General features: G+C 46.6%; 1 protein-coding gene and 1 long non-coding RNA gene across 6 annotated transcripts in view; one reads left to right on the top strand and one right to left on the bottom strand.

Moving 5' to 3' along the window:
• LOC142818737 (uncharacterized) overlaps positions 1-27,831 on the top strand; it is a 143,551-nt gene that overhangs the window by 23,736 nt on the left and 91,984 nt on the right. The gene's annotated exons all lie outside the window — the stretch shown is intronic.
• MYOT (myotilin) overlaps positions 1-27,831 on the bottom strand; it is a 43,697-nt gene that overhangs the window by 14,864 nt on the left and 1,002 nt on the right. The window contains exons 2-7 of one of the 5 annotated variants that reach the window (XM_075900459.1): positions 25,193-25,255; positions 22,569-22,710; positions 21,233-21,256; positions 19,642-19,761; positions 16,919-17,159; positions 213-366 (exon numbers count right to left, since the gene is read on the bottom strand). In XM_075900459.1, coding sequence (XP_075756574.1) covers positions 213-366; positions 16,919-17,159; positions 19,642-19,761; positions 21,233-21,256; positions 22,569-22,710; positions 25,193-25,255 — 744 coding nt within the window. Of the gene's footprint in view, positions 1-212; positions 367-6,071; positions 6,674-8,521; positions 8,674-16,918; positions 17,160-19,641; positions 19,762-21,232; positions 21,257-22,568; positions 22,711-25,192; positions 25,256-27,831 lie in introns of those variants that run through there. The other 4 variants (XM_075900460.1, XM_006116011.4, XM_006116009.4 and 1 more) reach the window with 4 other exon arrangements.

The following is a 27,831-nucleotide window of genomic DNA, read 5'->3' as shown; positions in this document are numbered from 1 at the left end:
CTAAGCAATCCTACTGTGTAAGTGGTTGAAATCAATGGGACCACTGATAGAGGTGTGAGGAAGGGTGACACACTGCCTGCCTGCATTTTCATGTTTATTGGAGGTGCTTGGTTGTTGACTCTGCTTTGCTATTGGAATGCCAGCCAGTGGAAATGCATTTACTGTGTCTGTGAATTGCTAGCAGTCCTATAATGAAATCCAGAACCTCTTACCTGATTGCCGTTATGAAGGAGGTTGTCTTTGCCTCGCAGTTTCCTTTCCAGGTCTTGAATGAGGGCTTCTTTTGTTCCTTGTAGCTCTCGATCTGAAGTCTTAGGTGTTGACTTGATGCTAACTTGTTTGTTATACATTGGCTTTGAGTAACTACTTTATACAAGAAATAGAGAAAAAGTCACTCCCATTAGCTAGCTTAGGTAGGAGCTAAGATTATAGATATAAATATTCCAATTTATATTTGCCTCCATTAGCTATAACATTAGCTATGAATCAATTCATAAACACATCACTGGGCTCCTTGATCATTGTACGTCTGCACCAGGAGAGATCTTACCAGCCGCGTCTATGTCTTTTTGCCCCTCTGCACACGGAGTGCCCACCCACCTCTCTTGTATAGTTAGCATTGCCCGCCACAGGCTGGTGAGAGCGTGCCATTTGCACTGCCAGAAAGAACCATGAAGTAGATCAGTACAGGTGACATGAAAGTTAATGGAGGCGCATGCCTTCAGACGGCAGGAAATACACACAGAAGGCAAGATCCAAGGGGCAAAGAGAACAGGCTGTAGGTCACCATATGTACTGTATGGGATGATTATTCAAAAGACTAAATTAGTCTCCTATCAATCCTTGTTAACCGATCACCAGAGGTAAGGGGTTGCAGTCCTGTGTATTGTTGGCATCTTGTATTGCTGATAGAATAAGCAAAACCTTTATCCCCTTCCTTCCTCCTCCAATCATCAGGAGCCCCAAAGGTCCCTCTGTCTACATGAGCAGAGGGGGAGCAAAACCAGGTAGAGACTCAAGCAGGCAGCTCAGCAGGGATGAGGCTTTGGAATGCCTGGCATTGCATGCCCAGCCACCCCTCGGCAGCTGGAGCAGAGGGCCTTCAGCAAGTTCCCAAGGGCCAGAGACACAGGACACTGAAGGATTGGGAGAAGGGTGGCTCATAGATCCTTGGGCTAGACATGTTTATTTGTCCATGCCTCCCTCCCCACCTCTAACTGAGGGAAGCATTAAGAAACAGAGGTTTGCATCTTGTAGTTCCCCTCCCAGGGGTTTGGAGGAAGATCTGAAATAACCCCACGTATTACCCCCAAGAAAGGGTTAAAAACTTTGTATATTTCTAAAGGTGGGGAGCGGGATGGTCACGTTAAGTACATATTTTCCCTCCACTCATCACATCTTCCTTCTCCATCCCTTAGTAAGAACATGGGCCATTCTTTTCATAGGACAGAGGTTCGATACCCTCTGTGTGTGTGAGAGAGAGAGAGAGAGAGAGAGAGAGAGTGGTGTCTGTGTGTGTGACAGAGAGAGTGCGAGTGGAGGAAGGCGGAAGGACTATCTTGTTATATTCCACCTAGATATAGCGGATTGACCAGAACTTGTTCTGTAGGGAAAATCCATAGCTGGACAAGTATTTTTTGGGGAAAAAGATCTGCTTTTAACAGCCCTTCAGATGGCAGGTAAAGCATTTGGTACAGTCTTGCATGAGCGTCTTATCAATAAACTAGAGAAATACAACCTAGATCAGGCTACTATAAGGTGAGTGCATAAATGGCTGGGACCATTCTCAGAGAGTAGTTATTAACGGTTCACAATCATGCTGAAAGGGCATAACAAGTGGGGTTCCACAGGAGTCTGTTTTGGGACCGGCTCTGTTCAATGTCTTCATCAATGGTTTAGATGATGGCATAGAAAGTACAATTATTAAGTTTGCAGATGATACCAGGCTGGGAGGGGCTTGGAGGATAGGGTCATAATTAAAAATGATCTGGACAAACTAGAGAAATGATCTGAGGTAAACAGGTTGAAGTTCAGTAAGGACAAATGCAAAGTACTCCACTTAGGGAGGAACAATCAGTTTCACACATAGGCTGTGTCTAGACTGCAGGCTTCTTTCGAAAGAGGCTCTTTCGAAAGCATCTTTCGAAAGAGCCTCTTTCGAAAGATCGCGTCTAGACTGCAGGCGGATCTTTCGATAGAGGAAATACACTTTTTCGAAAGAGAGCACCCAGCGAGTCTGGATGCTCTCTTTCGAAGACGGCCTCTTTACATTGAAGAACGCCTTCCTTCGAAAGAGGAACTTTCGAAGGAAGGCGTTCTTCCTCGTGAAACGAGGTTTACCGCCATCGAAAGAAAAGCCGCGTTCTTTCGAAATAATTTCGAAAGAACGCGGCTTGAGTCTGGATGCAGGGGAAGTTCTTTCGAAAAAAGGGTACTTTTTTCGAAAGAACCCCTGAGTGTGGACACGGCCATAGGCTGTGTCTACACTGGGCCACTTATTCCGGAAAATCAGCCGCTTTTTCGGAATAAACTGCAAGCTGTCTACACTGGCCCTTGAATTTCCGGAAAAGCAACGATGCTCTACTGTACAAAATCAGCCGCTATTCCGGAAAAACTATTCTGCTCCTGCTCGGGCATAAGTCCTTATTCCGGAACACTGTTCTGGAAAAGGGCCAGTGTAGACAGCCCAGTAGTCTTTTCCGGAAAAAAAGCCCCGATCGCGAAAATGGCGATTGGGGCTCTTTTCTGGAAAAGCGTGTCTACATTGACCACAGACGCTTTTCCAGAAAAAGGGCTTTTCCGGAAAAGGAGCCTGCCAATGTAGACGCTCCTTTTCCAGAAAAACTGAAAACGGAATAGTATTCCATTTTAAGCAGTTCCGGAAATTCATGCCAGTGTAGACACAGCCATCCAGAATGGGAAGTGACTGTCTAGGAAGGAGTACTGCACAAATGGATCTGGGGGTCATAGTGGGCCACAGGCTAAATATGAGTCAACAGTGGGACACTTGCAAAAATGCAAACATGATTCTGGGATGCATTAACAGGAGTGTTGTGAGCAAGACACGAGAAGTGATTCTTCTGCTCTACTCTGCACTGATTAGGCCTCAGTTGGAGTGTTGTGTCCAGTTCTGGGCACCACATTTCAAGAAAGATGTGGAAAAATTGGAGAAGGTCCAGAGAAGAGTAACAAAAATTATTAAAGGCCTAAAAAACATGAACTATGTGAGGAGACTGAAAGAATTTGGGCTTGTTTAGTTTAGAAAAGAGAAGACTGAGGGGGGACATGATAGCAGCTTTCAAATATCTAAAAGGGTGTTACAAGGAGGGAGAAAAATTGTTCTCTTTGGCCTTTGAGGATAGGACAAGAAGCAATGAGCTTAAATTGCAGCAAGAGAGGTTTAGATTGGACATTAGGAAAAACTTCTTAACTGTTAGGGTGGTTAAACTCTGGAATAAATTGCCTAGGAAGGTTGTGGAATCTCCATCACTGGAGTTATTTAAGAGCAGCTTGGATAGGCATCTATCAGGGATGATCTAGACAGTATTTGGTCCTGCCATGAGGGCAGAGAACTGGACTTGATGACCTCTCAAGGTCCCTTCCAGTTCTAGTATTATATGATTTTATGACAATCCAGTGAGCAAGGGTGCACACTCACAGATGTGGCTGTTCTTACTACCCACGAAATTACTTGAGTAAAATATTACGGTTCAGGGATACAGTACTCAAGCCTATCCGGAGCAGTTCCTGTCCCTTTCAGAGACATATCCTGCAAATATCCCTGAGGTGAAACATACCATACCCTGTAAAAATCCTCCTTTGGGTAAGGATGCCCCGGGAGTGAGGGCTGCCAGACCAGGCTATTGGCAAATACTATGATGATTTACATAGGCAATGTTCTTTTCTGATCAGTTCTGGCTAAAATGCTTGCATAGGGTATAGGAATAGGGTAGCATTCCTTGGAATAGTTCTGTGAACTCGCTGGTGGTGCTTTAGTTGTAGAAGCAGACAGAATGCAACCAAAGCAGCAATGTTAAAGTCTAGCAGGGCCATGTATACTTTAAGGCTACGTTTACACCGTAGGGTTTTTGCGCAAGAAGTCTTTTGCGGAAGAGTTCTTGTGCAAAAACTTCTTGCCCAAAAGCGCGTCCACACCTCAAAAGCACATTGCTTTTGCAATGCACTTTTGCGCGTGAGTGTCCACTATTTGTGAAAGAAACCCCTGCAGAGCATCCTCACATGCCTTTTTGTGCAAAAGCTGTAGCGCAAAAAGGAGTTATGCCTCCTAGAAGTTATACCTGCACCGCAAAAAAGCCCTCTTATGTCAATTGACTGTAGATTTTCTTGCGCAAAAACGTGCTTGAGTTGTGAATCCTCTGCGGGTTTTTGTGCAAAAACTTTGTAGTGTAGATGTAGCTTAATAGGAGTATTTGGCTCCCATCATGCCCATATATTTCCTTCAGATTGTTTGTTCCATAAAGAGCAAGAGACAACAGCTTATTTACAGTGCACACCATTCCAACCGCTCTTCTTCCCCCACTGCATGCTTCCTAGTGGTCAGGGCAGGGGAAATAGCGTCAGAAATCCGGGTTTGTCATCCTGACACTGGACTATTTTAAAACCAATTGCACGAGTGTAGAAAGCTACTCAGCCTCCTTGTTCCTCAGTTTACCCTTCTTTAGCATTATTGGGATAACAACACTCTCCTGTCTCGGGAGATACTGCATTTGCTTCCCATTTGTAAAGCATGTAGAGCTCCACAGACAGATGACACAGAGGATCTGCAGAATATTCAGTTGTATAACTGTGGCTGTCTCGGGCACATCTAATTATTACACTATTTCCAGCTCTGTTCGGGAGACATCTGGAGCTAGTTAGTGTTACATCATACTTATTTAGCATTACTTGCCCTTTATCCATTACTCCACAGTGGAGGCTCAAGAAAGCTGTGTTACCTGTAGCATTTAATCCAGCTTTACATCCAAAACTGCAAACAAAACACACTCCCCTCTATTATCCTCCATGCAGTTGCTAGGGCATATTCTTCCCTTGCTCTTCCTAGGAGCTCCCAATGACATCAGCAGAGCACCAGGTGCAGAACAAGGGTGGGATCCAGCATCCACTGAGGTCGCCGACTGCCTTTCCCTAGACCTCCAATTGGCAGCCAAATGCAGTTGGTGGGACACACGTCAGGGAGAAGCTGGTTGTTGTTTCAAGGGATAGAACTTTGAGAAGCTCTCATGTGACTTAGCACCTCAGAATCACTGAAACAGGGATTCCTGAAAAGTGTTGCCACAGGTCAGTTTCTCAGTCTCTGGATGCATAAAGTGAGAGGGACTGAGCAAAACTCTACGGTATCGCCAATGAAACATTAAAGCTGCTGCCTGGGAGCTCTCTCACAAAGAGCTCTCTTTTGATACAGAATTCATGTTTTTCTAAAACTGACATCAGAGAATATTTAACGTATGCCACTTCAGACGAGGGCCCACCCAACCTTTGCTTTAGGTGTCCTGATGTAACTACAAAGCAGACTGCTCATCTCAGGTCTGGCCTACATAACAAACCTGGATCTGTGTAACTGTGTTGCTCAGGCATGTGAAAAATCTGTCTCTCTGAGTAATGTGGTATTAACCCCACGTGCGTAGACAGCATCGACACAGCTACCGCCTCTCGGGGTGGTGGATTAACACCACCAATGGGAGCGCTCTCTCCCATCAGTTTAGAGCATCTTCATTATGGTGCTACAGTGGCGCAGCTGTGCCGATGCGGTGTTTTAAGCATAGACTTACTCTCGTGCTAACAAATGACTACACAGGGTAAAGAATTTACAGTTTAGTTTCCAATTTACAAACAGCTCCCCTACTCAGATACCCTGGGCTGGCTCATGCCTGAGTGAGTAAAGCAAGCAGGATTAGGCGAGATGGAAGCCAATGGGAATTTAATAATTGGCTTTCTTGGGACTAGGATTTCACCCAATATATGGACATGTCTTGGTCAATACTTGAAGCAGCACAAACCCCACACACAACTAATTCAAAGCATGGGTAAGTTAGAAGCCTGCACATACTTACTTAGATTCCACAGTCGGAGGAGCTTGGCTATTATAATCAGGCTGTGGGGGCAACACTGAGCAGAGGAATGCGGCAGGGGACTGGTTATGCATGGATGAAAGCCTTTGCCCAGATGATGAGCTAGCAGGAGACTGTGCAGATGCAGGTGTGATGGGAAAAGCAGATTCCTTAGGGGAGCTATAGGAAGACGAGGAAAGAAAGATTGGCGAGCTCAGCGTTGAAGACGAAGAAAACTTCTGTTCGCTAGAGTTACGAGGCTGGATTAAAATTGATGACTGTTTGGTTTGACTGCTTGACAATGTCGAGGTCTTGGGTCCTGGAGGTTGCAGTTTGCCTTGACACGTATTCTGAGACTGGATAAAATGTTTTGGACGTTCGTAGTTAAACATGCTTGGTTGGTACACAGAGGACCTGGATGGGAGATTACTGACACTCATAGGGGAGGTTTCCTTATTGTCCTTGTTTTTTGTAGATGACAGTGGGCTGTGGGTTGGTGGCTGGTGAAAATTAGATGATAGGCCACAAACTTTCTTGGCTAGGTTCCTGGATAGAATGGAACCCCTACCTTGTTGGAAAGGGGGGGTTCTTGCTGTGGATTATCCCTTTGGAAAGACAATACAAATAACATATTGTACATTACAATTTGAGTTGTAGGTATTGTGTAACGAGCAGTCAATCAGATGCATGAGCATCATGCTCGTTGGATTGATTATTAATTAACAAAAACAATCAGCCAAGTCTGAAGTTTCTATTTTAAGCCATTCTAGAGCTATATGAGCAATACAGTTGTGATTCCAATATGGAGTTCTACTCCTTCTACCACCAACCTCAGGTTGCTGATCACGATTGGTGTCTGCTCTGGCAGGTTATGTCACAAATAAGAATTGCAGTGATTGCCCTAAAAACATGAACCAAACATGCCGATGTCTAAAGTATACCAGATTCCTGCTGCTTGCCTGAATCTGCAGGGGTCCTGAAGTGATCACTTTTTTAGGTGTGAGCAGCCACAGTCAGATTAAGCAAAGACCTGTGGTCTATATAATTCTGCACCCAGGGATCTAGTATTTTTTTTCCAGGATACCACAGATTTCAGTACACTGCTAGTGAAGCATGAACTGGGTGGGGGGAGGGGGAGGCTAGGCTGTATCAGATTAGTACTGATACAAAGAGTTCATAATTCTTCGAATTAAAAAACAAAACATAAGCATTATACTAGGACTATAGCGATATTCCTCATTTAATGCCACTCAATTAGGTTTTCCAAACTTTGTATAATACCTTATTGGAGACCAAAAATCAAATAAATTCTGGGTCACAAATTTTATGACCAATTCAGATTAGGTGTGTGAATATGAAGCCTTAGTCAAGGGCAGCGTGGATTTCAGCTGTCTGCATGTCATCACAGTTCACCTTGTTGAAGTAATTTGCTGACATTTGTTAGTGAGCATGAATGTTAAGGTTGCTGTGAGTGAATGTTTGTTTTGCTAGAGAGCATACAGGCAGTACTGATTAAGACAGAATGTATAGCTAGATAAAGCACTGCTAGTAATACAGGAAGGCAAACAAAGGAGTTTGGTTATATCACACTTGTCAACTGCAGATGTATAAACTTATACCTCTTATCAGTTTCCTAAAAGTGAACCAAAGCAAGTCTCTGAATTGAAAAATCTATTAAGTACAGAACTATAAATCTACACAAATTACATGTGCTGGAAAAAATTGCAGTCTTGTCCAACTGGGATCAGCTGCTATCTCTATATATACCCCACGTAGAGGCACAGTATATTGTATTCCTTTCCTAAGAGAGCCCAAAGAAGGGTTTCATGAGGTTATAAATTCCCCTGGGCAAGAGATCATATTATTAAGATAATCTCTCCTGTTTTAAACAAGAGGAAAAGCTTCCATTTCCTGGAGCTGTTTATCAGAGTAGTTGTTAATTAACTGTAAGTGAACAGGAATTTTCTAATAAAAAATCCCTAATTTTTTCTGGATCATATCCAGATGATTTTCTTATTTGCCAGTGCAACAAAGTGGGTTAAAACCAAGAATTTTTAAATTATTCCCGGAATATTTACAGACCTCATTTTATCTACTCTCCAGTTACCACCTTACACAAAGTTCTAGAGAACTCTCCCAATACTGTACATAAGTAATTATAAAAGGCTTTACTAAATAGATGTAAAACATTACTAAATAGATGTAAAACATTCTTTTGGAATATGACCACACTTTACATTTCAGGTACAAGTAACTCGGATTTCACATCAAAAGACTTGTTTTTCTTCAACATTTTCCAGATGAACAAGCAAACTACAGTTCAAATACTAATACATTTGACTGAGCGATGCTTCAGAGTTATTCAGGGCATCACTTTATTTTTTTAAGTACAGATCACACTGTGCTGGTAAATCAGAGATCTGAAATAAAAGTGACAGGGGAAAAACACTTACCTACAGAAGGTGTCACCTGGGGTTTAACCAATATTTTGGGGATGGGACAGTCATTCCCTGACACAGACTGTAATCATAGTAGCCCTCTGCTTAGTATTATAAGACCAAGGACTTTTATCTGCTGCCAGATGATGACATCTGAGGTACTCCCTTGTCCACCTAGCTATGCAAGCATATCAAAATAAAAGTCCCCAGTCGAAACACTGTCACTTGCAGTTCAATTTTAACGGACTAAGCCCATTATTTTTCCAGATCTGTTTTGCAAGCGTCCATGTGCCTTTAAGGTCTGCAGATCTGCTCCATATCATACAAACACGGGTTAATACATCTACATAGCTAGAACCATAATGACTTGAAATACTTTACAAGCTCTGCTAGGGGGTCCAATCCTTCTCCCACGGAAGTCGCAAAACACTCTCTGCTTTCAACAGGAGCAGGGATCGCTTGCTCTCTCCTCCTGCGTGTGTATAAAAGTGAAGAGTTTCCTCCAGACGGAGCTGTGCTGATGGGCTGTGATTGGAGTTCCCTCCAGCGGGTTGGAGAGCTTTGAGGATGGGGTGGGTGGGGCAGCCTTAGGCTATAAAGGGGGGGGGGGATGGACCCCAAAGCCAGAGAAGACTTGTAAATTTTTAGCCCTGCGGTACTGGGGTGGGGGAGAGAAATGAATCCGTTTCCTTGTCGTCCCCCACCCCCCCGGCAAGCCCAGGGACTCTTCATTCCGAAAGGGATCCCAGAAACAGTAGTAGTGCCCATGCTCAAATTTCAGCCCTGCTAATCTAGTCCCCTCCTCTCCTTTGTTCTAGCACGTCCTTAGCATGCCAGTACTGGGGGAAACGTGCAGTGCGCCTTCAAAACAGCCAGAAAAGCAGCATTCAGTCGTCCCTATCTACACACACAGCCTCAAACATTGAGCGGGGAGAGGAGTCATTTACTAATATTTGGCAGTAGCCTCTTAGCTCTGCAAAGCACAGCAAGTGTAGAACACCTGTTTGAGGTAGACAAGTAGGTTACATGACCTCATTTTTCAGTAGGGAGGAGCTGAGGCATGTTTTTGGACACTTTATTTCTATTATTCCTTTTTCATAGCTCCCCTCACATCCACTCTCCTGAAGGCATATTTATTATCAGGCTGTCTAACCCAGTGTTTCTCAACCTTTTTTTAAATAAAGTACCCCCCCTTTAAAAAAATTAAAAGGATCCCCTTTTTAAAAAAAAGTTATAAGTACTCACAGTACCTACAGTTTTCAGACACACCATTTTTTTCTACCATTGCAACATATTTGTTTCAACACCTTAATCGTAGCTGAGCGGGCGATGAAATTTTTGGGTGTAAAAAGTACAAAAATAATAAAACTTAAAACAAAAATCGAGTTTTCTCCAAATTTCAGTTGTGTTGATGTGCATCCCAGACTTCTCTCAAGTACCCCTAAGGGTACTTGTCTAACCCAGTGTTTCTCACCCAGATAAATTTGTACCCCTCAGGGTACACAGGTCTTCTTGGCCATACATCAACTCATCTAAATATTTACCTCGTTTTACAACAGGCTACATAAAAAGCACTAGTAAAGTCAATACAAGCTAAAATTTCATACAGGCAAGGACTTCACAATGCTCATCCCGGGTACAGATACAAGTGCAATATCAATATGAAATAATTATGGTAAAACGAGCGTCAGCAATTTTTCAATAATAGTGCACTTGTCTGAGTTTGTAAGCAAGTCATTTTTAAGTGAGGTAAAACATGGGGGTAGGCCGATAGAACTCAGACTCCAGGAAAGTAGTCTGGGAAGCTTGAGTATCACTTGTTTAACCTGACTCAAGCATTTGAAACCACAATGGTAAAAATACCTGTGTCAGGTCAACCCAAGCCCTTGAACCATCATGAATCCCAGCTGACCTGCAGTGGTGGCCAGATGCTGAAAATCCTCACTGTTGACAAGCCCATTGAAGTTAAGTGATACACTTACAGGCTCTTAGCAAACCGGTTTGAGAAGCAGAGCTAGAATTTGAGAGTTCCTTGCTTAGCCCACTAGACAATACTGCCCACTTCAAAAGAAGATTTGACACCATCGATCGTTGTTGTCTCGTTAAACATTCTAAACGTTATTTAGCTGTGTCACTAACCTGCCAGAGTCCACTTCTTTATTATAGTTGTGATGGCAAAAGAACCTGTGATGGCAAACATCAGTGTAAAAATGTAGCTTCCCTTCCTGAGAGTCTGCCTGAGAATGATGATAGAGTGACGAACAAAGATTATCTCTGGGGTTTACAGATTCATGGAACTTGGCAGTCCAGCAAACACACACCTCTATTCATTTAATTGGCTGCAGTTTATTGAATTATGTTAGTGTAGAAGTAACACTGATTTAAAGGTGCCCAGGGCCATAAGCCACATCTAGGCAATAAAAAATATAGAGTTGGTTTAAATAGCTGTTAGCTCAGTGTTTCTCAGCAATGGGTCCGTGGATCAGCACTGGGTCCTGAGCATGGCATGACGCTATTTAGGAAGATGGAAAACCAGCCCCCCTGCTATCAAAACGGTGCTAATCACTGCATTAGCCAGAGCCGTCCCATCTGTAGGACGGTTTGATGAGAGCCCAATGGACCCAGGGCGGCCTGGGGGAGGGTGTGCTGGTGCAGGGGGGCAGCGGAGGCTAGGCCACATGTGCATGCACCACAGTGGTAGGAAGAGAAGCGACACTCCCCCAGTGCCATCTTCCAGCTCGGTTGCTCCACTTCACCGCAGCAGCAGGAAGCAGAGTACCCCAGCCCATTCCCCCGAGCAATGCGGGGTTTGGGTGGAAGCAGAGTGCAGCGGGCTGCGGTGCTGGGTTTCCCACCACCGTGAAGTGAGGTGACCTGGCTGGAAAATGGTGATGAAGTGCAGCATGTTCTGGGTTGCTCTCCTGCGGCTCCCACCAGCATGATGAATACAGGGAGATTGACCCCTATTGCTGCTCTGCATAGGCCCGCAGAAAGCACCCAAGTTGCATAGCTCCAGGAAGGAGGCTTTGGGGAAGGAATACAAGGGGGCACGGCTTGGGGGAGGAGTGGAGCGCGGGAGGAGCAGGGGCAGGGCCTGGGTTGGAGGGGTTGCCCCAGGCCTCCCTAGGGACAGCCCTGGCCTTAGCACACACAAAGCCTGGATTCTGCACTGAGCTCTGCAAGGGGATGCAAGGCAGCTGTATGCCTGTGGTCAACTGTTAACCTTTTAGGCCCGGTACTGCACATCCACACATGCTTTACTTTACTATTGTGAGTTACCCCATCAAAACCGATAGGATTGCTCATTGTAGTACAATCAACTATGGAAGTGTTTGTAGGATCAGGGCTGTAAATAGTCTAGGGGTACAAATATGTTGATAAATCCAAAAACAACTCTCTGCCACATGTGACAGATTGAACTGGGGGGGAGGGGCAGCAACACAATCACAGCATGTCACCCCTAATCTAGGTGGATTGTCTCCTCCCAGACCAGAGCATCCAGTCTCCCTTTTATAGATGCTTTAGCAATACTTAGATTGCTTGTCCTGCTAATCAAGTGTTAGTGGTTTTATTTCCACAGGCATACAGCAATACCAAATGCATGTAACCTTCTCATTTCCCTCCCATTCACTTTTGTGTTGTCATTGAGAAGGCGTAAGTTTAAAGGTGCATTTCACACCTACAGCTCATTTTTAAATGATCCCTCTGTTGGGTGAGCAAATTCTTCCTAGCCGGTGTTAACTATGTGCTAATTTGCTTAAATTCCTCATGATGAGCCTGAGGTTATGGAAGGAAATGTGCTACAACAACAACTAGTAAATAGGAACTGTTGTGCCCTAAAAGAGAGTAGACACATTGTAGTGTGCTCATCAGCCTTGTAGGAAGTTGTGAGAATGTTAAAGGTCACATTCTGTGCTTAGATAGGTAGGATGGGCTTCCATTGATTTCAATGATTGTTTAGCATGCTTATCTCAGAACAGGTTTTGGTTGCAAGACATCAGTTTAAAGGAAGTTTTGTATATCTGAGAGGCTGCCAAACAAAACTCAGCTTGGGAGAAATGGCAGGAATGCGGAAGATGGAAGTCAAAGGTAGGAAGTAGCTTAAAAGAACCATTAATTCATTAAAAGGAGGGTAAAAAGGCAGAAGAATTGGCCAAATGACTTAAGAGCAGGTCTAGTTCTTCAAACCCCTTTAAATGAGCTAGCTTTGACTTGTCCTTTCAACAGTTTAATGCTCAGCAGCTTTTGTGGGATTCCACCTCCCTGCTCCCCAGGGGGAAACAGGGTAGTAAACTTGGCTTCAGAAGATGGCTGGCAGCTAGTGGCTGTTTCCTAGCATTATTTACTGGTGATTTTGGTTGGTTTGTTTGGAAGAGTGACTATGCTGCTAACTCAGGGGTTTCAACCTCACAGGTCGCAGGCCATATGCTGCCTGAGCAGTTCCACAATGTGGCTAGGGTTGCCTGGTGTCTGGTTTTCGCCACCTCTGTCCAGGAAAAAAACAACCCAGAAAATAAATGTAAAATGTCTGGTATTTTGCTGGGTCTGACAGGGGAGTACTGCTTTTTTTTTTTTTTTTTTTTTTTTGTTCAACAAGTTTGGTCCTCCCCCCCCCCCTTTTTTTCCCTCAGCAAAATTTTTTCCCCACCGTGTTTGGTATTTTTTTTTTTTTAAGTATCTGGCAACCCTAAATCTGGCCCATGTGCAGCTGCTGCTCTGAGAGTCCTTGTGGCCCTTGGGGTGGGGAGAAGGTGTCTGTACCCTTCCTCCACCCCATCTCTTGCCTTTGCTGGACTCTCCCTGTTAGATATTCTGGATTATCAGAGACTAAGTTGATCACACTGCACAGTAGTCATATTTGCACTTAGTTTCTAATATTTGATGGCTTCAGTAATTGAGGCACATTAACAACTTGGAGAATCCTGTAGCAAGTGCCTCTCCATCACTTTCCACGCTGAAAACTTGTCAAGGGAAATTGCAGTCAAGCTGATTTATCTATGGCCACTCAACTGATTTCAATTACAGCTCTGACTCTGTACTAAACCTTGCTCATTTTGAGGGCTGATCAGACCTTGGCTGGTGCCCTCTTGTTAGGCCACATCTTCACTTCCTGGAAGATTGATGTTGCAGTGGTCAATCTTCCAGAGTTTGATTTAGCAAGTCTAGTAAAGATCTGTGAAATCAAAGGCTGAGGGCACCCCTGTTGATGCTAGTACTCCTTGAAGAGTGAGGAGTAAGGGAAGTCAACAAGAGCGTTTGCTCCCATCAACCACCCACAGTGGAGACAGCGCCAAAGTTCGAATTAAGGTATGTCGACTCCAGCTATGCAATTAACTTAGCTGGAGCTGTGTGTCTTAATTCTAGCTTCCGTGCAAGTATAGATATGACCTTAGAGATTTGCAGCTTATTTAAACTAAAACTCCCTTTTTGGTTCTTAAATAAACTTTCCAGGGAACTATTCCCTGCCCAGCAAAACCAGTACTTAAAAATAAACTTTCCTTTTGTGGAGAGCTTGCCTAATAGCATGGTCAGAGTTGCTAATGTAACTAATTCATTGGAAGTGGTTGATGAGCGGATGGATCCAAAAATAATCTCTTACCCAGTACAAATGGCTTTCTGTCTCACTACCAGTTAGGCATGGTGTGAAGGTATTATGCTAATGCAGTGCTGGCCTTCAACTGACCGAGGATGAAGCACAAGCTGATCTGAGCCTTCTCATCATGAAAGGTTCTGGGGAACCGTCATATACTATCCAGTGTTCGACCTTCCATAACTCTATCGCTAAGACTGCCCAGTGAAAATAAGCACCATTACTGCATTGTTTACACACCCCTTGGCAGCCCCACAATGGGGGTGGGGAGAATGGGGCAATTACCCAGAGGCTCAGTGATTACGGGGCTCTGGCCCCTTTAAATTGCTGCTGGGGTGCCATGCCAGAGTGCTGGGTTACATGCTCTGAGCAGCCCTAAGGCCAGGATGGGGCTGTCACACTCTGAGTAGCGATGAGGGCAGACTGCTCTGAGAAGGTGCGGGGATGAGGGCAAAGAGCCAAGCCCCTACCTCCCCCATTTCCCCCTGCTCAGGGGCTCGTTGAGGCTGTTGGCTTCACTGCATCTCTGACAGGAAATCAAAGAAATGTAACAGGAGTCCAACTTGTTCTTTTCTCTAGCACCAGCATTGCAACTAGTCTGTGACCACTTGGACTTCAGTTGTCACCATGTTCTCTGAGCTATGGCCCCTGCTGAGAACCCTGTGGTGACAACAGGTTAGCATGCTGAGCCCCCTGCCCCGAAAGAACAGGGCTCTACCAGAGCAAGTAATGCTTCACTCTACTGGAGTAACTGCATGAGCCATTGGCAGTAGAGGGGCTATGACGCAGTGCAGATATCCTGTAGAGCAGCTACCCAGTGCTTAGTGTTTATTTATATAGCTCATCTCCTCATCAAAGTGCTTTACAAACACTCATTGTGACACAGCTGAAAGACCTCATGTGTGATCTCCGATTAACATGTGAGGAAACTGAGGTGCTGTGACTTGCCCCAGGCTACTGTGGAGTTGATGTCAGAGCTGTGATTAGAAATTGGGAGTGCTTCGCTACCAGTATCCTGCTCTGCTCTACAGGAGGAGAGGTTTCCTAGTGGTTAGTTACTTATGGTTAGGATTTGTAAAGGCATTTAGCACTCAACAGATCCCCTTGAGACCATTTGGGAGGCGCTGAATGCTCTTGAAAATCTGAGCCTGATATTTGAGAGGTGAGCTCTTTTCAAAATATGGGCCCAGCAGAGCTGGTTGTCCGATGTGTCTGTTTGTGGGGAAATGAGTAACTGAACATAGTAAAAGCAACGTTTAAAAATGAAGAGTAGTCCTGAAGCACTTTAGAGACAGATAGATAATATCATGAGCTTTTGTGGGCAAAACCCACTTTTTCAGATGAGATAATCTTGAGTGGGGGAAGAAAAGGGAGACCCTCAGAAAAAGAAGGGAGAGGAAGAAAAAAAACCTTACCAATCAATTGTAGTCCTGATGCTAATGAGGCTAATTGAGTGGGCTGGAAGTATCCCATACTTAGCTTATGATGTCAATAGAGTGTTTGAATGTAAGGAAAGCTGGCTTTATAATATGTTAACCAGTTCAAGTTTTTGTTCAGGCCACGGGAGACGGTGTCAAATTTGCATATGACGCTCAGTTCTGCGTACTCTCTCTGTAGATGGCTTGTGAAATTCCTATTGTAGAAGAATGGCTACTTTAAAGTCCATCAATGAGTGCCTGGGCAGTTAAAATATTCCCCTACAGGTTTCTGTATTACCATTTCTGATGTCTGATTTATGTCCATTTATCCTTTGTCATAAAGACTGCCAGTTTGGCCAATACCCACGGCAGAGGGGCATTGCTGGCACTTGATGGCATAGATCCCATTAGAGGATGTGCAGTTGTCTGAGCCTCTGGTGTGGTGGCTTAGTGGTTGGATCCTGTGATGGTGTCACTTGTATAGACGTGTGGACAGAGTTGGCAATGGGGGTTTATTGCAGGAGTAGGTTCCTGAGCGAGTATGTCTGAGGTGTGACGTGTGGAAAATACTGACTTCTTGACTTGCACTCGATGGCTCTAAGTACTGTATGCACGAACGCTGGGCCACGTTGCCAAGTTCATGCAACTGTGGAATTGTGCTAAATGTGGGAACCTGTGTATGTAGGATGGCTGTTTGTTTTTTCTGGGCAGCCCATCAGAGAGTGAACTCCAGAGCTAAAGTCATGAGTTGATTGACCAAAAGCATGGGCAGTGTGGGTGAACCCCCTGCCCTGTCCCTTCTGCTCCAGACCCCATACACCATCCTCATGGGAGCCAAGCCAAGTCTATCCCATACATAGGAGGCCTATGGCCCGCAACCTTCCCTGGCCCGGCCTCCCCAGAGCACGGGCAGCACACGGCCCTAGCCCTTCCCCCCCCCACTCACAAAGCATAGGGAGGGTGGAAACCTCCTCAGTTCCAGCCTTCCCAGTCCTAGATCATGGGCGGCTTCAGCCTCTTTTGTCCCAGGAGGTCTGGCAGCACCAGCCCCAGCCTTGGCAGTGCTGAAACCCGGGTAGCCCCAGAAGACTGGGGGAGCCACGATGAAGCGGGAGGTCTTGGGGGTAGAGTGTGGATGGGGCCAGGCAGTTTGGAAAGGCATTGCTTTCCCCTGCCTCTTCTATCCGCCACCCATGACAGAAAGAGACAATTCTCTCTGGCTCTGGCAGCAACAAACTCTTCTCTAAAGATCAGCAGAGAGAGGCATCTGTAGCACGTACTTACCAGTGGGTTACATTTGCAAACAGGCATTCATAACTACAGGTCAAGTAACTTTGTGTGCACGCACATACAGGCAGCAATACAATAGACGTAAGTACAGCTGTGCTGTCCGCTTTTCCTTACCAAGCAGATGACATCTCAGGAGAGTCTTCATAAATGCCATGAAATGCATCCGTTTCACCCTGGTGATTCTGCCATCCAGAAGTCACATGTTTCCCCTGCTTGCCTGGGCCTGGAGGCTTGGTAGCCAGATCTCTTTCCTTTGCCACATTTTGGCTTTTCCTCGGTAACGAGGCTTTCTTCATGATAGCTTGCATGGGCGGCATATGGGGAAGGATTTCAAATTCTTTCATCTCATTTGCTCCTGCAAAGTATAATTGCATATTGCTCAAACAGTTATGACTTATGTTGATAAACCGCCTTCCGGGCAGAGGGTATGCCAAAGAGCTTTATAAACCGACTAGAAGATTTACCCGGTATTACTCAGGTCCTTAAATCCAATTGTTTTTCTTCATTTAAATAATTGCTTTGGGGTGGGGCTGGGGGATGAGGGGTTCAATATACAAGTTACCCCAGGGAGAGAAGACAACTCTAGCCCTCTCTCACCACAGCAGTTTGGGGGCAGGTGAGAAGCACCTTTCCATGGCCCCTGCAACTCCAGTAGGCACTGCAGAGGTGAGGGGTACATGTCCCCAGCCTGGGGCAGGCCCAGGTTTATTTGCCCCCTGTGTTACCCAGCCAGAATGGAGAATGCAACAAACTGCACTCCCCCGATGAAGGGGAGCAACCATTAATGTCCCTGTTTGAAACTGCACTTCCCCTGATGAAGGGGAACAACCATTAATGTCCCTGTTTGAATCAGGGAGGGAGAGGAAGCTTCAGCCCCTTTGCCTTTCCTAAAGGGCACTTGGGGATGGGGCAGTGCTGGCACCCCCAGCCAGCCCCTTTCACCTGCCTGGAGATTCTTATGCTCTTCTGTGTGGTTTTATGAGAAGCAATCCCATTCCAGGCACATCCCACTTTCCTGGCACAACCAAAACTGAGCTTGCTTTAAATTAGGATAAGAAGTAGCCGTGTGCTGAATTTGGTGGTCCTAGCTCTTACCATTTAGGAGTTCTTCAACCAACACACCGTCAGACTCACAAACACTCTCACATATGCAGTAGATCTATTAATCCTTTCACTTGCTGAGGAAGTTCTACCTTATCTATAGTGAAACTGAGCCACGTCTTGGGTGAAACTTAACAACTCTCTCACGCTGGGCAGCAACACCATGTGTGTGATTTGGAGAGAAACTGAATGACGGGGAATTTTGGAGAGGCAGGTATATATCTCAAACTGGAATTTTACCAGGATGCTGCTGATCACATCCTTTCTTTGAAGAGGTACCCAGAGCTCTCAGAGGGGATGGTCACTTGTGGTCAGAGTTACATCACAGCTGAAAGTGTCATATTCTTATCCTAGTCATTTGAAAATGACCCAGAAACTCATTTGTTTCCTGTTGTCCCGTCTGTGCCATGCCCCTAAGAGGCTCAAAGCTGAACAGAAACTTTGTGACTTGAGTAGAACAATTCTAAAGCTTTATCGCATTTTATGACTGGACTTTGGTTCCTCTGCAGCTGGGGTGTGTTGCTGTTTTCATCCTGGAGTTAGCGAAGGGAGTTTTGTCTGCTATTGTAAGTGACCTGAGGGATTTCTCTAATTTTTCCCATGTGAGAGACCAAGAGAAACCCAAAGGGGAGCAGTCCGGAGAGCTATTAAGTTGGACCATTGTGGGTGATCAGATTGGCAGGTGTGCCAGTTCCTGTCCAGCTTCTCTGGTGCTCCTGGTAGCAATGACTGGCTTATCCACATTGCACAGACAGGCAGCAGGCAACACCACAAAGTGGACCTTCCTTCTCTTCAGTATTGAAGGAAAAACCAAGGATAGCTAGGGGTGCAGTAGAGGGAATAGTGACATTGAGCATTGGGAGGGGAAGAAAGACTCTTCTGGAGGGAGTTGCAAATTAGAAGGGACAGCAAGGATAGGGAAACTGAGGCTGACCTCAGCAGCTGTCCTACAGCCTGGCAAGAGGAGGAGGAGTACAGGGATTCCAGGTGGGGAGTCATAGAGAAGGGTTTCTGGTACGAAGTGGCCCTCTTAAGCCAAGGTGAAGTAGGAGGACGCTGTTTGCTCAAGGACCCCAGTGACGATATCGCAGAGCTCTCAGGGCTGGGTGGGAAGGAGTGTTATCCCGTAAGTAAGGAAAGTATCTGGCTACTCTGAGAGCTCATGGGGATGATGAGACACCTTGCTGGGGCAGAGTTCTTGTTCATTGGCTCACCATCGGGAATGACATGACCGCCCCCTCGTTACTCGGCCTATTTGGGAATTTCCTAAGGGAAATGAGCCCAGTGGGGATCATTCTGTTGAGAGTTAAAAAAAAAAAAAAACCTTTGGGACATTCCTCTTATTACCACATCTAGCTGGAAGCCTTGTAGATGCTACCATGGGCTGTTGACCTGTTACACAACTTCAGCTGCATGAATAACATAGCTGAAGTCGACATGCTTAAGTCTGCTTCGCATGGTATCTTAACCACAGTAAGTCGACAGCTGACATCAGCTCCACTTACTCGTCTCATTTTGGTGGAGTACTGGAGTCAACGAGAGAGCAATAAATCAACCCCCACTAGAAGAGATGCTGCCCGTCGATCCAGCCCATGGTGAAGACATGCCCTGAGTTTCTAAGATATATCTAGGCCTAATTTTCACCTTGATAAGAGACTGGGACTGTGCCTAGTGCTGAATGGAGGCAGGTCCTTTGAATTTATTACCCTCTTCAGGAGCTGAGTGACTCTAGTTACCTTGGGAAACAGAAAGGCGTGCACTGGATACTGCTGCTCCAAACTCATTTTCAGCGAAACATTTAAATACCCCAGAGTCTTCAGGAAAAGCTTCTGTAATAACCAAGGTGCAAACTTCCTCTGAAATGAGAGAGCAGAGTATGTGACTGGTAGCATAAGGGACTCTGGGCCAAATGCTGACTTCCCAGGAAGTCCATGAAAATTTTGCCATCCTCTTGATAAATCATGGGATTAAATCCCGAGCCATTCTTTAGAAAGCTGCCACAATGCAAGGCAAGGTGCACTGGGCGTCGAGAATTATGGCTAGGCATGAGTGAAGCTAAGTCAGGGTCTGTATTCATCACAGCTCAGGCCTTTACAAAAACTGTAGTTACTACGAATGGAAAAGCAGCATTTGCCCAAAACCAATGGGAGAAAAGGAAATACCGAATCTATAACCGCAGCAACAATGTCAGTGGCTCTCTCTAGCAGTGGTTCTCAGTGTGGTCCTTGGACCACTAATGGGCCTCGACTGTCTTGCAGGTGGGCTGTGGGCTCAGGGCTCACCATTCCCCCTGCAGCAGAGAGCTTGCACTGGCACTCCAGCCCTGTGCCACCCTGCTGTGAGGCTGGAGTGCCTGTATTCACTTCCCACTGTGGGGTGGGGAAGAGGAGGTTGTGAGCCTTGCAGGCCAGATCTGGCTTATGGGGGAAGGAAGCTGCTCTGTGAACTGCTGCTCCCTCACCACCCAGCTTGGGGAATAGCAGCAAAGGAAACCACTTGCCTGGAGGCTTTTGCCTCAGCTCCCATTGGCCGGAACCATAACCAATGGGAGCAGCAGGGGATGGTGCCTGGAGGCGATGGGAAGTACAGAGCCAGGTAAGCACCCCTCATGCCCAGACCTTGCACCTGCATCTCTCTCATTCACCCCTCTCATGCTGAGACCCCCCCTCCCCGCTCCTGCACCTTGCCTCCCACCCTCAGCCCACTTCTGCAACCAACTTCCACTGATGGAAGGTTAGCAAGAGCACAACAGCTTGCACACAGTTTCTGTATACCTGGGTTTGAGCACAAGTGCCTAAAAGGCGTGACTTATGTAAGGACAAGAGGCAGTAGTGAAGGGGTTTGTTCCTTTAAGGTTTAGCTCTGAAGACAGAAGGCTCTCTGTCTTCATACCAGCCTATACAATGACCTCAGGACTTCAATGGGGATTCCTCTTGCATAGGTATAAGTGAGCAGAGTTTAGCAGGTGGGAGAAGCAAGCCTCACACTAACTCCTGGATATAGATACAAAAGAAACACCCGCCTCCCCAACATCCCTTCATTTCATGCCAGGGAACCCAGCTGCCTGTTACCACAGGGCCCATTAGTCTTCTGCCAAGAGTACCTCTCAGTTCACCAGGCTGGGGCAACTGACAAACTGGAAATAACTTCATCCCTCTAGTACAGCAGTTCTCAAACTTTTTGGCCCATGGCCCACCAGCCAACCACCCATGATGACAGAATGGATACAGGAGGAAGTGGAGGTCTGTTTTTATCCTTGATTATATGAAAGGATTAGTCTACTGCAAACTAAGTGACATAATATTAGTAGATTTCCAAAGTACTTACCAGGAACTGGTGAGAAACAAGCTTCTGCTCAAAATAAGAGAGAGGAGAGAATTAAATGCTTATAATCACTGTAAAAATGTCTTGAGTACTCAGATTTGCCAGACAGGCCATAAAACAAATTACAGAATGTTCATTATTTTAGGGTGAGATTTCACATATAAGGAACTCTCTTTGTCTTCTCTCTTTCAGCATCCTTTTGTAGTTCAAAAGAAAAATCCAGTATGGGTGGTCTTATGCTTCTGGAGCACCAAACTTAAACAAGACTATTAATTCTCCATGAGTTCATAAAGCCAGTCTCAAATGCACAATTGTTTTAACCACAATTATTTTCAACGTATCTCTTTTTAATAACACTTTGGAAAAAAATCATCTAGCAAGGTAATTACTTTTCATTTTCCATCCAAGAAATGCTATACACTTTCCAGAAATTGATGCATTTAGCTTACCGGTGGGATGGGTATGCATTACTGTCTCTATTTTACTGATGTAAAAACTTGAGAATATACATAGGAACACAATTGTAAGAACTTGCCAGAAATCTGAAAGGGAAATGGAATTCAGAAGCCCTGACTTCAGCACTCTATACCATGGGCTAAATTCTGCTCTGTTATACTGTCACCGATTTTCTGTGGAGTTACTTCAGACTTACACCATCATCTGTGGAAGTGGAATTTGGCCCATGCATTTGTATGATATGACAAACAGAGATAAAGGAGTAATAGGCTAGATGTGTGATGTAAGGCAGGTAGCCAGATAACTTTAGCATCTGAAAGTGTGGGTATATTGGAGAGAAGCCTGGATTTCAAGACATGTTGATGCAAGAAAAAATTCATATCTAGAGGTCTGTACTTTGTGGTTCAAGGTCCTGGCTGGTGTATCTGCATGTAAGAGTCCTTGTTCATTCTTGGTGTAGCTCCATTGACTTCAGTGGTGGTACACCAGGAATGAATGTGGCCCGTTTCGTCTAGGAACTCTGATGTGGTTCTTTGAAGATACTATTGATCAACAGAGGTTTTTGTCATGGTATTTTGTAATGACTGTTTTTAATGGGTTCTGAAACTCCTGAAGTTGTTTCCTGAAAAATACAATTGGTACCTGATCAGCAGTTCAAATATCTGATCTCCTGTCACTGAGGAAGGAAAGGGGAAAACTTTCCATTTGTTGTTCTGTTTTTTAATTATTTGGTATTTTCAGGCTGTATTCTTGCTATATCAATGCACTCATGTTCTCTGATCTTGTAAAAGCTCTCTCAGCAACTTTCTTGTTACTATTCCCATGAATGTATCTGTGCCATGACTGAAACTATTCTGCATCTGGGGAGCATAATAATACCTACTTTTTCTTAGTATGCGGAAGTCTGCAGAATCAATTATCTGCTTCTGTTCTCTGTACCAGCAAACTTGCATGGTGGGCCTGGCCTGTATTCGACATTCAAATGCCACTAATTGACCCTTTGTGGCTGTGATGTTTTGTAGACTCTGGAGAAAGAAAGAGTGTGAATTGGCAGAGGTTAAGCTATGTAAATAGTTTGCTGGCAAAAATTTTAGTGTGGTGTTTTTTGGGGGGGCTTTACACACACACACACACACTTATGAACATACATTGTAATTAAATGAAAAATGTCTGAAGTAATTGATTAGATTGTACATAAATCTTGGTGGGTGTTGCGTAACTGATAATTAAAAGGTTCTGGTAATCAATGTTCCCTGTAAGCTGGGTGCTTGTGCAGTCTCTCGAGAGGTTCCAATGCCACCCACCTGATTCGCAGGGTTCCCACAGCTATGTTTTGTTTCTACTGGTGGTGCACATTGGCACATGATACTGCACATAGGCGTGCACAGCACATTTCATTACGGTGTGCACCCAAAGAATTTTTTTAAAATTTATTCTTTGACCCCCCTTAACCACAACCCCTGCCCCCCATTAGCCACGCCTCTGGAGGTAACACTTTCGGGGCAATATGGACACGTGAACAGAAATAAAAGGTGTCATGTGACACGCCCTTCCCCCAAGGACTTTTCCCACCATCCTCTTACCAAGAGGGATTAGTTTGGCCCTTACCAAACCCCCCTCATGCAACTATCCTGTAATTGAATTAACCCAACGTGTGTGACATTAACTCGAGGGGTGGAGAGGCTGGGGGAAGTGTTCCTTTTAAGAGTTTCCTCCCATGAGCACAATAAATTTTGTGTTGTACACCATTACTGAGTTTGTGGCATGTTTGGATGTGCTACTGTGGCACCCAAGTTATTACTGTAATAAATATCTTATGAACCTCTACCTTTCCCCTCTGCTGCTCGGTCTCCTCTGCTTGCTCCATCAGCTCTCCTGGTGCCTGCTGCCCCCCGCCCCCAACCCTTCACCCACCTCTGCTGTCCTGACTCCTGCCCTTCTCACTGCCCTCAGCCTTCCTGAGACCTGCCCCCCTTCACCAGCCTTTCTCTCCCCCCCCCGTGCCCACTCCTCCAGTAGCCCCACTCTGATCATGTGAGCTACCCCTCCTCATCCCCTCTCCTAACACCTCCCTCTACACACCCCCCTGCCTCTCTCCTCTGGTGCTGGTCTCTCCCCTGCAGGGGTCTGCCCTTTTGCATCACCCCCTGGAATCTCCTGGCACCTGCACTTTCCCTTACCCCTGCATCCTCCTGGTGCCTCCCCCTGCCCTCACTGCCCCTGCCCCTGCCCCCTTTGCCTTCTTTTTCCCTGATGCCCACCCCCTCACCACTCTCTGCCCCCGTTCCCCTCATGCCCCTGTGCCCTCACACGTGCCTAGCTCCATGCCTGCCTTCCTCATGCCCACCCCTTCTTTCAAGCCTTCTCTCAGCACCTCCCCTTCTCCCCTCTAGCCCCCAAAGCCCTTCCCGTCTCCTCTCCTAGCATCATCCTGCCCCCCCCACCCTCACTGACACCTCCTCTCCTGGCCTTTTCCTCATTGTCTCCACTTGGCCCCCTGGCATTTGTTTGTCTCCTACACCCTGTCCCTTGGTGCCTTCCCCTTTCTTCTCCTGACCTGCCGCCCTCCCCTCAGCACAAGCCCCTTCCTCTCTGACCCTTACCCCCTGTTTTTCCCTCCTCTTCCAGCAGCCGCCAGCTGGTCTGTAACAGAGTTCTAGGGTCACCCTGACTGTCACCCTTCTGGTGCTCCCCCTACTCTCTTTCTTAGGTTTCTCAGCCCCCTTTTGGGCCACAAACCCCCACTCCGCAGTCTCTGGTTCCCAAAGTTCCAGCCTGCACCAAGTTCCTTGGTGCCTGCACCGGGTCCAGCTCGTAGGGCTGCCAGGTAGACGCTCCCCCCCAAAAAACGGACACACTTGAGCGTGGGCGGGGGGGAGGGGAGAGGAACTGGCTGGGGGGCAGGGACTGGCCGGGAGGAAGAGAGGGGCTGGGAGGAAGAGGGGATGGGAAGCAGCTCTGGAGGGGGTGGGGACCAGCTGCGCTGCCCCAGGCCCCCTCCCTCCCCGGGGCCAGCTGCGTTGCACCCAATCCCCTGCCCGGGGCACACACCCCCCCCCCCACCTTCCCACCCAGGGTTTAAACTCCCCTTGCTTGATGGGGCAGCAGGGTGACGTTGCTGCATCCCTGCTGCCTCTTTCCGTGGTGTCCTAAGACCCACCGGTTTTGGCTGCGCATGCGTGACAAACCCGGCACGGCGTCCGTTCCCTAGAGCGCCGAAGCGGTGCTCCTTCGCTCACGCCCCCTTTGAAACATTAGGGTGTGCCTGGGCATACCTGGCACACCCCGTGCACCCACCTATGATACTGCACATGGATGGGAAAAGATTAGAGGGAACACTGGTGGAACTCACTTTGTCAGATGGATCTGATGAAATGGGTTCCAGCGTACGAAAGCTTATGCCCAAATAAATGTGTTTTTTAAGATGCCACAGGACACCTCATTTTTGCTGAAACAGACTAACTTGGCTACTTCTCTGCAAATTGTTGAAGGGGTTTATGCTCTTACCTTTGTAAACACAGGTGCGATTCCATAAGAAGACCCAGCCTGACTTGTAGATGGCCTCTGCAGCTGCATAGGAAAGAAAGGTAGAGTTGTGGGTGTGAAATAGCCAGCATTTCTCATGTTCATAAACCCTGAATTTTAAACTCGGGAATCTCCTCCCTTTTTTATCTGCTTTTTTATTTTATTTTATGTGTTAGTCTACTGACTGTTGTGTAGGTAGTTTCCAATCAAGTCTTCCAGAAGAAAATGCCTCCTTGGATTGTGAACAGAAGGTTATTGGAAGCGAGGCCTCTATATCCGTGGTGATCAGAGACCTGGTGAGATAATTTATGGCCCAAATCTTGCAGTCCTTATTCAGATGTCAGTTCTGCCTTCGGTTACATCTAGGCAACCTAGCTGACTTCATGGTGGTTGTGTACATGCGACTGAGCATGGAATCGGGAGTCCAGTTCTTGCCTCATTCTTGAAATTCAGCAGAAATAAAGAGGGAGCAGAAGTAGAGCGAGTGCAGGATTATGGCTCATGGAGGCTTTGTCTACACACTGGAAAGGTTTGGCGACGAAAGTGTTGTCAACCATGGAAAAGTCACCAAAACTGAATACCTGTCAGACTTATTTCTCTGCCACCCATTGTCGACATGTCATGGACACATTGTTAGCACCCCTGTCGACAGAGCAAAGCAATGTGCATAAGCATCCCAGAGTGCCTGGCATCACCATCAGTCACTAAGCACTGTGGGAATATGCAAAGTAGTGCTGTGTTTTTGAGGAACATGAAAAAATCCCATCAGCCACCTCTTTGCTTCCCAGCTCTCCCTGAACTTCTAGCTTACTTTTGCGCCACTTGAATGACCATCTTTGCCACGAAATCTAGCATCTGCTGTGAGAAATCATAGATCCCACAATTTTCTCCCATGTTGCATTCAATGTGCTTAGGACATTGTGCATTGTAGCAGAGCTACTTATTGTTACTTGTGAACACTTGGATGTGGACAACAATGTGAGTGTCAGGAACAGCACTGAATTAACATTTCATTGGGTCGTCACAGATATACTGTGCATAGTAGACCATTGCTCTTTGGGCAAGGGAAACCAGTGCTGGGTGGTGGGATCACACTGTCATGCAGGTGTGGGATGAAGATCAGTGGGTACAGAACTTTCTGATGCATAAAGCAGTCTTGTGCTGAGCTGGCCCCTGAACTGTGTGGCGCAAGGACACCTGCATGAGAGCTGCTCTCTCAGTAGACAAGCGTGTTGCCATTGCGGTGTGGAAAATGGCAACTCCCAATTGCTATGGTTCGGTTGCAAATCAATTTGGAGTGGGGAATCGCTACCATCAGGGCAGCACTTCTGCAAGTGGGCTGGGCAATAAATCGCATTTTGCTGCCTCGGTAGGATTGTGTCTCTGGGAAATGTGGATGACATAGGGGCTGGGTTTGTTGAAATGGGCTTTCCAAACTGTGGTGGGGCAACTGATGGTGCCCACATGATAGTGCCACCCCACCTTGCTATAGAGACATCAAGCAGAAGGGTTACTTCTCCATGGTGCTTTAGGTGCATGTGGATCGCTGGGGGGTGGTTTGGAAAGGTGCATGATGCACATAGGGGCCTGGTCAGAAAGCTGCAAGCTGGGACTTCCTTTCCAGATCAGAAAATTATAGTGGAGGGTGTGGTAATGCCCTTAGTGATCCTAGGTGACGCGGCTTACCCCTGAGAGCTCTGCCTCATGAAGCCTTACTTGGAGCACCTGGACAGCAATAGGGAGCAGCTCAACAAGAGGCTGAGCTGATGCCGCCTGGCTGTTGAATGTGCCTTTGGCAGATTGAAAGGGAAATGGAGGTATCTGTGGCAGGCAGGCAGGCAGGGCTGGTCCTAACCAATTGGCGGCCCTGTAGCGTTGCCAGATGGTTTCAAAAAAAATACCAGACAAAAATTTGTCAAGCCAAAAAAAAGGGTCGGGGGGAAACCTGGGAGGAGGATTCAGGAGGTCGGGCCAAAATGCAGTTGCGGCCCACCCCTAAGACCGGCTTTGTAAGCAGCCCCTTGAAAATGGCAGCCCGGGCACCTGCCCAGCTCGCCCACCCCTGAGACAGGCTCTGCAGGCAGGACGTTTACAGAATCGTAGAGGGGGATGGAGTATGGCTTGAGATGGTGGCGGGGGGAGGCGGGGGGGGAAAGGGAGGCTCTAGGCTAGGACAGTCCCAGACTCCCCAGTCCGCCTCTCTAACCTGCCAGGCAGCCTGCAGAAAGCCCAGGGTGCCAGGCTGGGAGGGGCAGAGCGCTGCCTCAGCCAGCAGTTTCTTGCCCACAATAAAGGGAGGGGGAGAGACAAATTTTTGTCTCCAAAACTGGATGTTTGCCGTGACTTCTGTCGCGTGGCAATGTGGACACTTTCCAGGCTTGGTTGCCAAAAGGGTGGGTTTGTTTGTCTTTGTGCGTGACAAAGTTGCAAGTGTAGATAAGACCCGAGTGTTTAGATGGAGCCAAGGTGGAGGACTGGGACCCTGGCCGTCCCTGGGGGGGTGGGAGGGGTGAGATGCAGGGCAACCCTTGCTCCACAGGCCCTGTCCTGCTTCTGCCCTACTCCCACTCAACCCCGGCCTCCAAGCCCCGCCTCATTCCACCTCCTTGCCCAAAGCCAAC

The sequence above is a fragment of the Pelodiscus sinensis genome, chromosome 17 (assembly GCF_049634645.1).
Source record: "Pelodiscus sinensis isolate JC-2024 chromosome 17, ASM4963464v1, whole genome shotgun sequence".
Lineage (NCBI taxonomy): Eukaryota > Metazoa > Chordata > Testudines > Trionychidae > Pelodiscus > Pelodiscus sinensis.
This window is presented reverse-complemented; position numbering and strand designations above follow the sequence as displayed.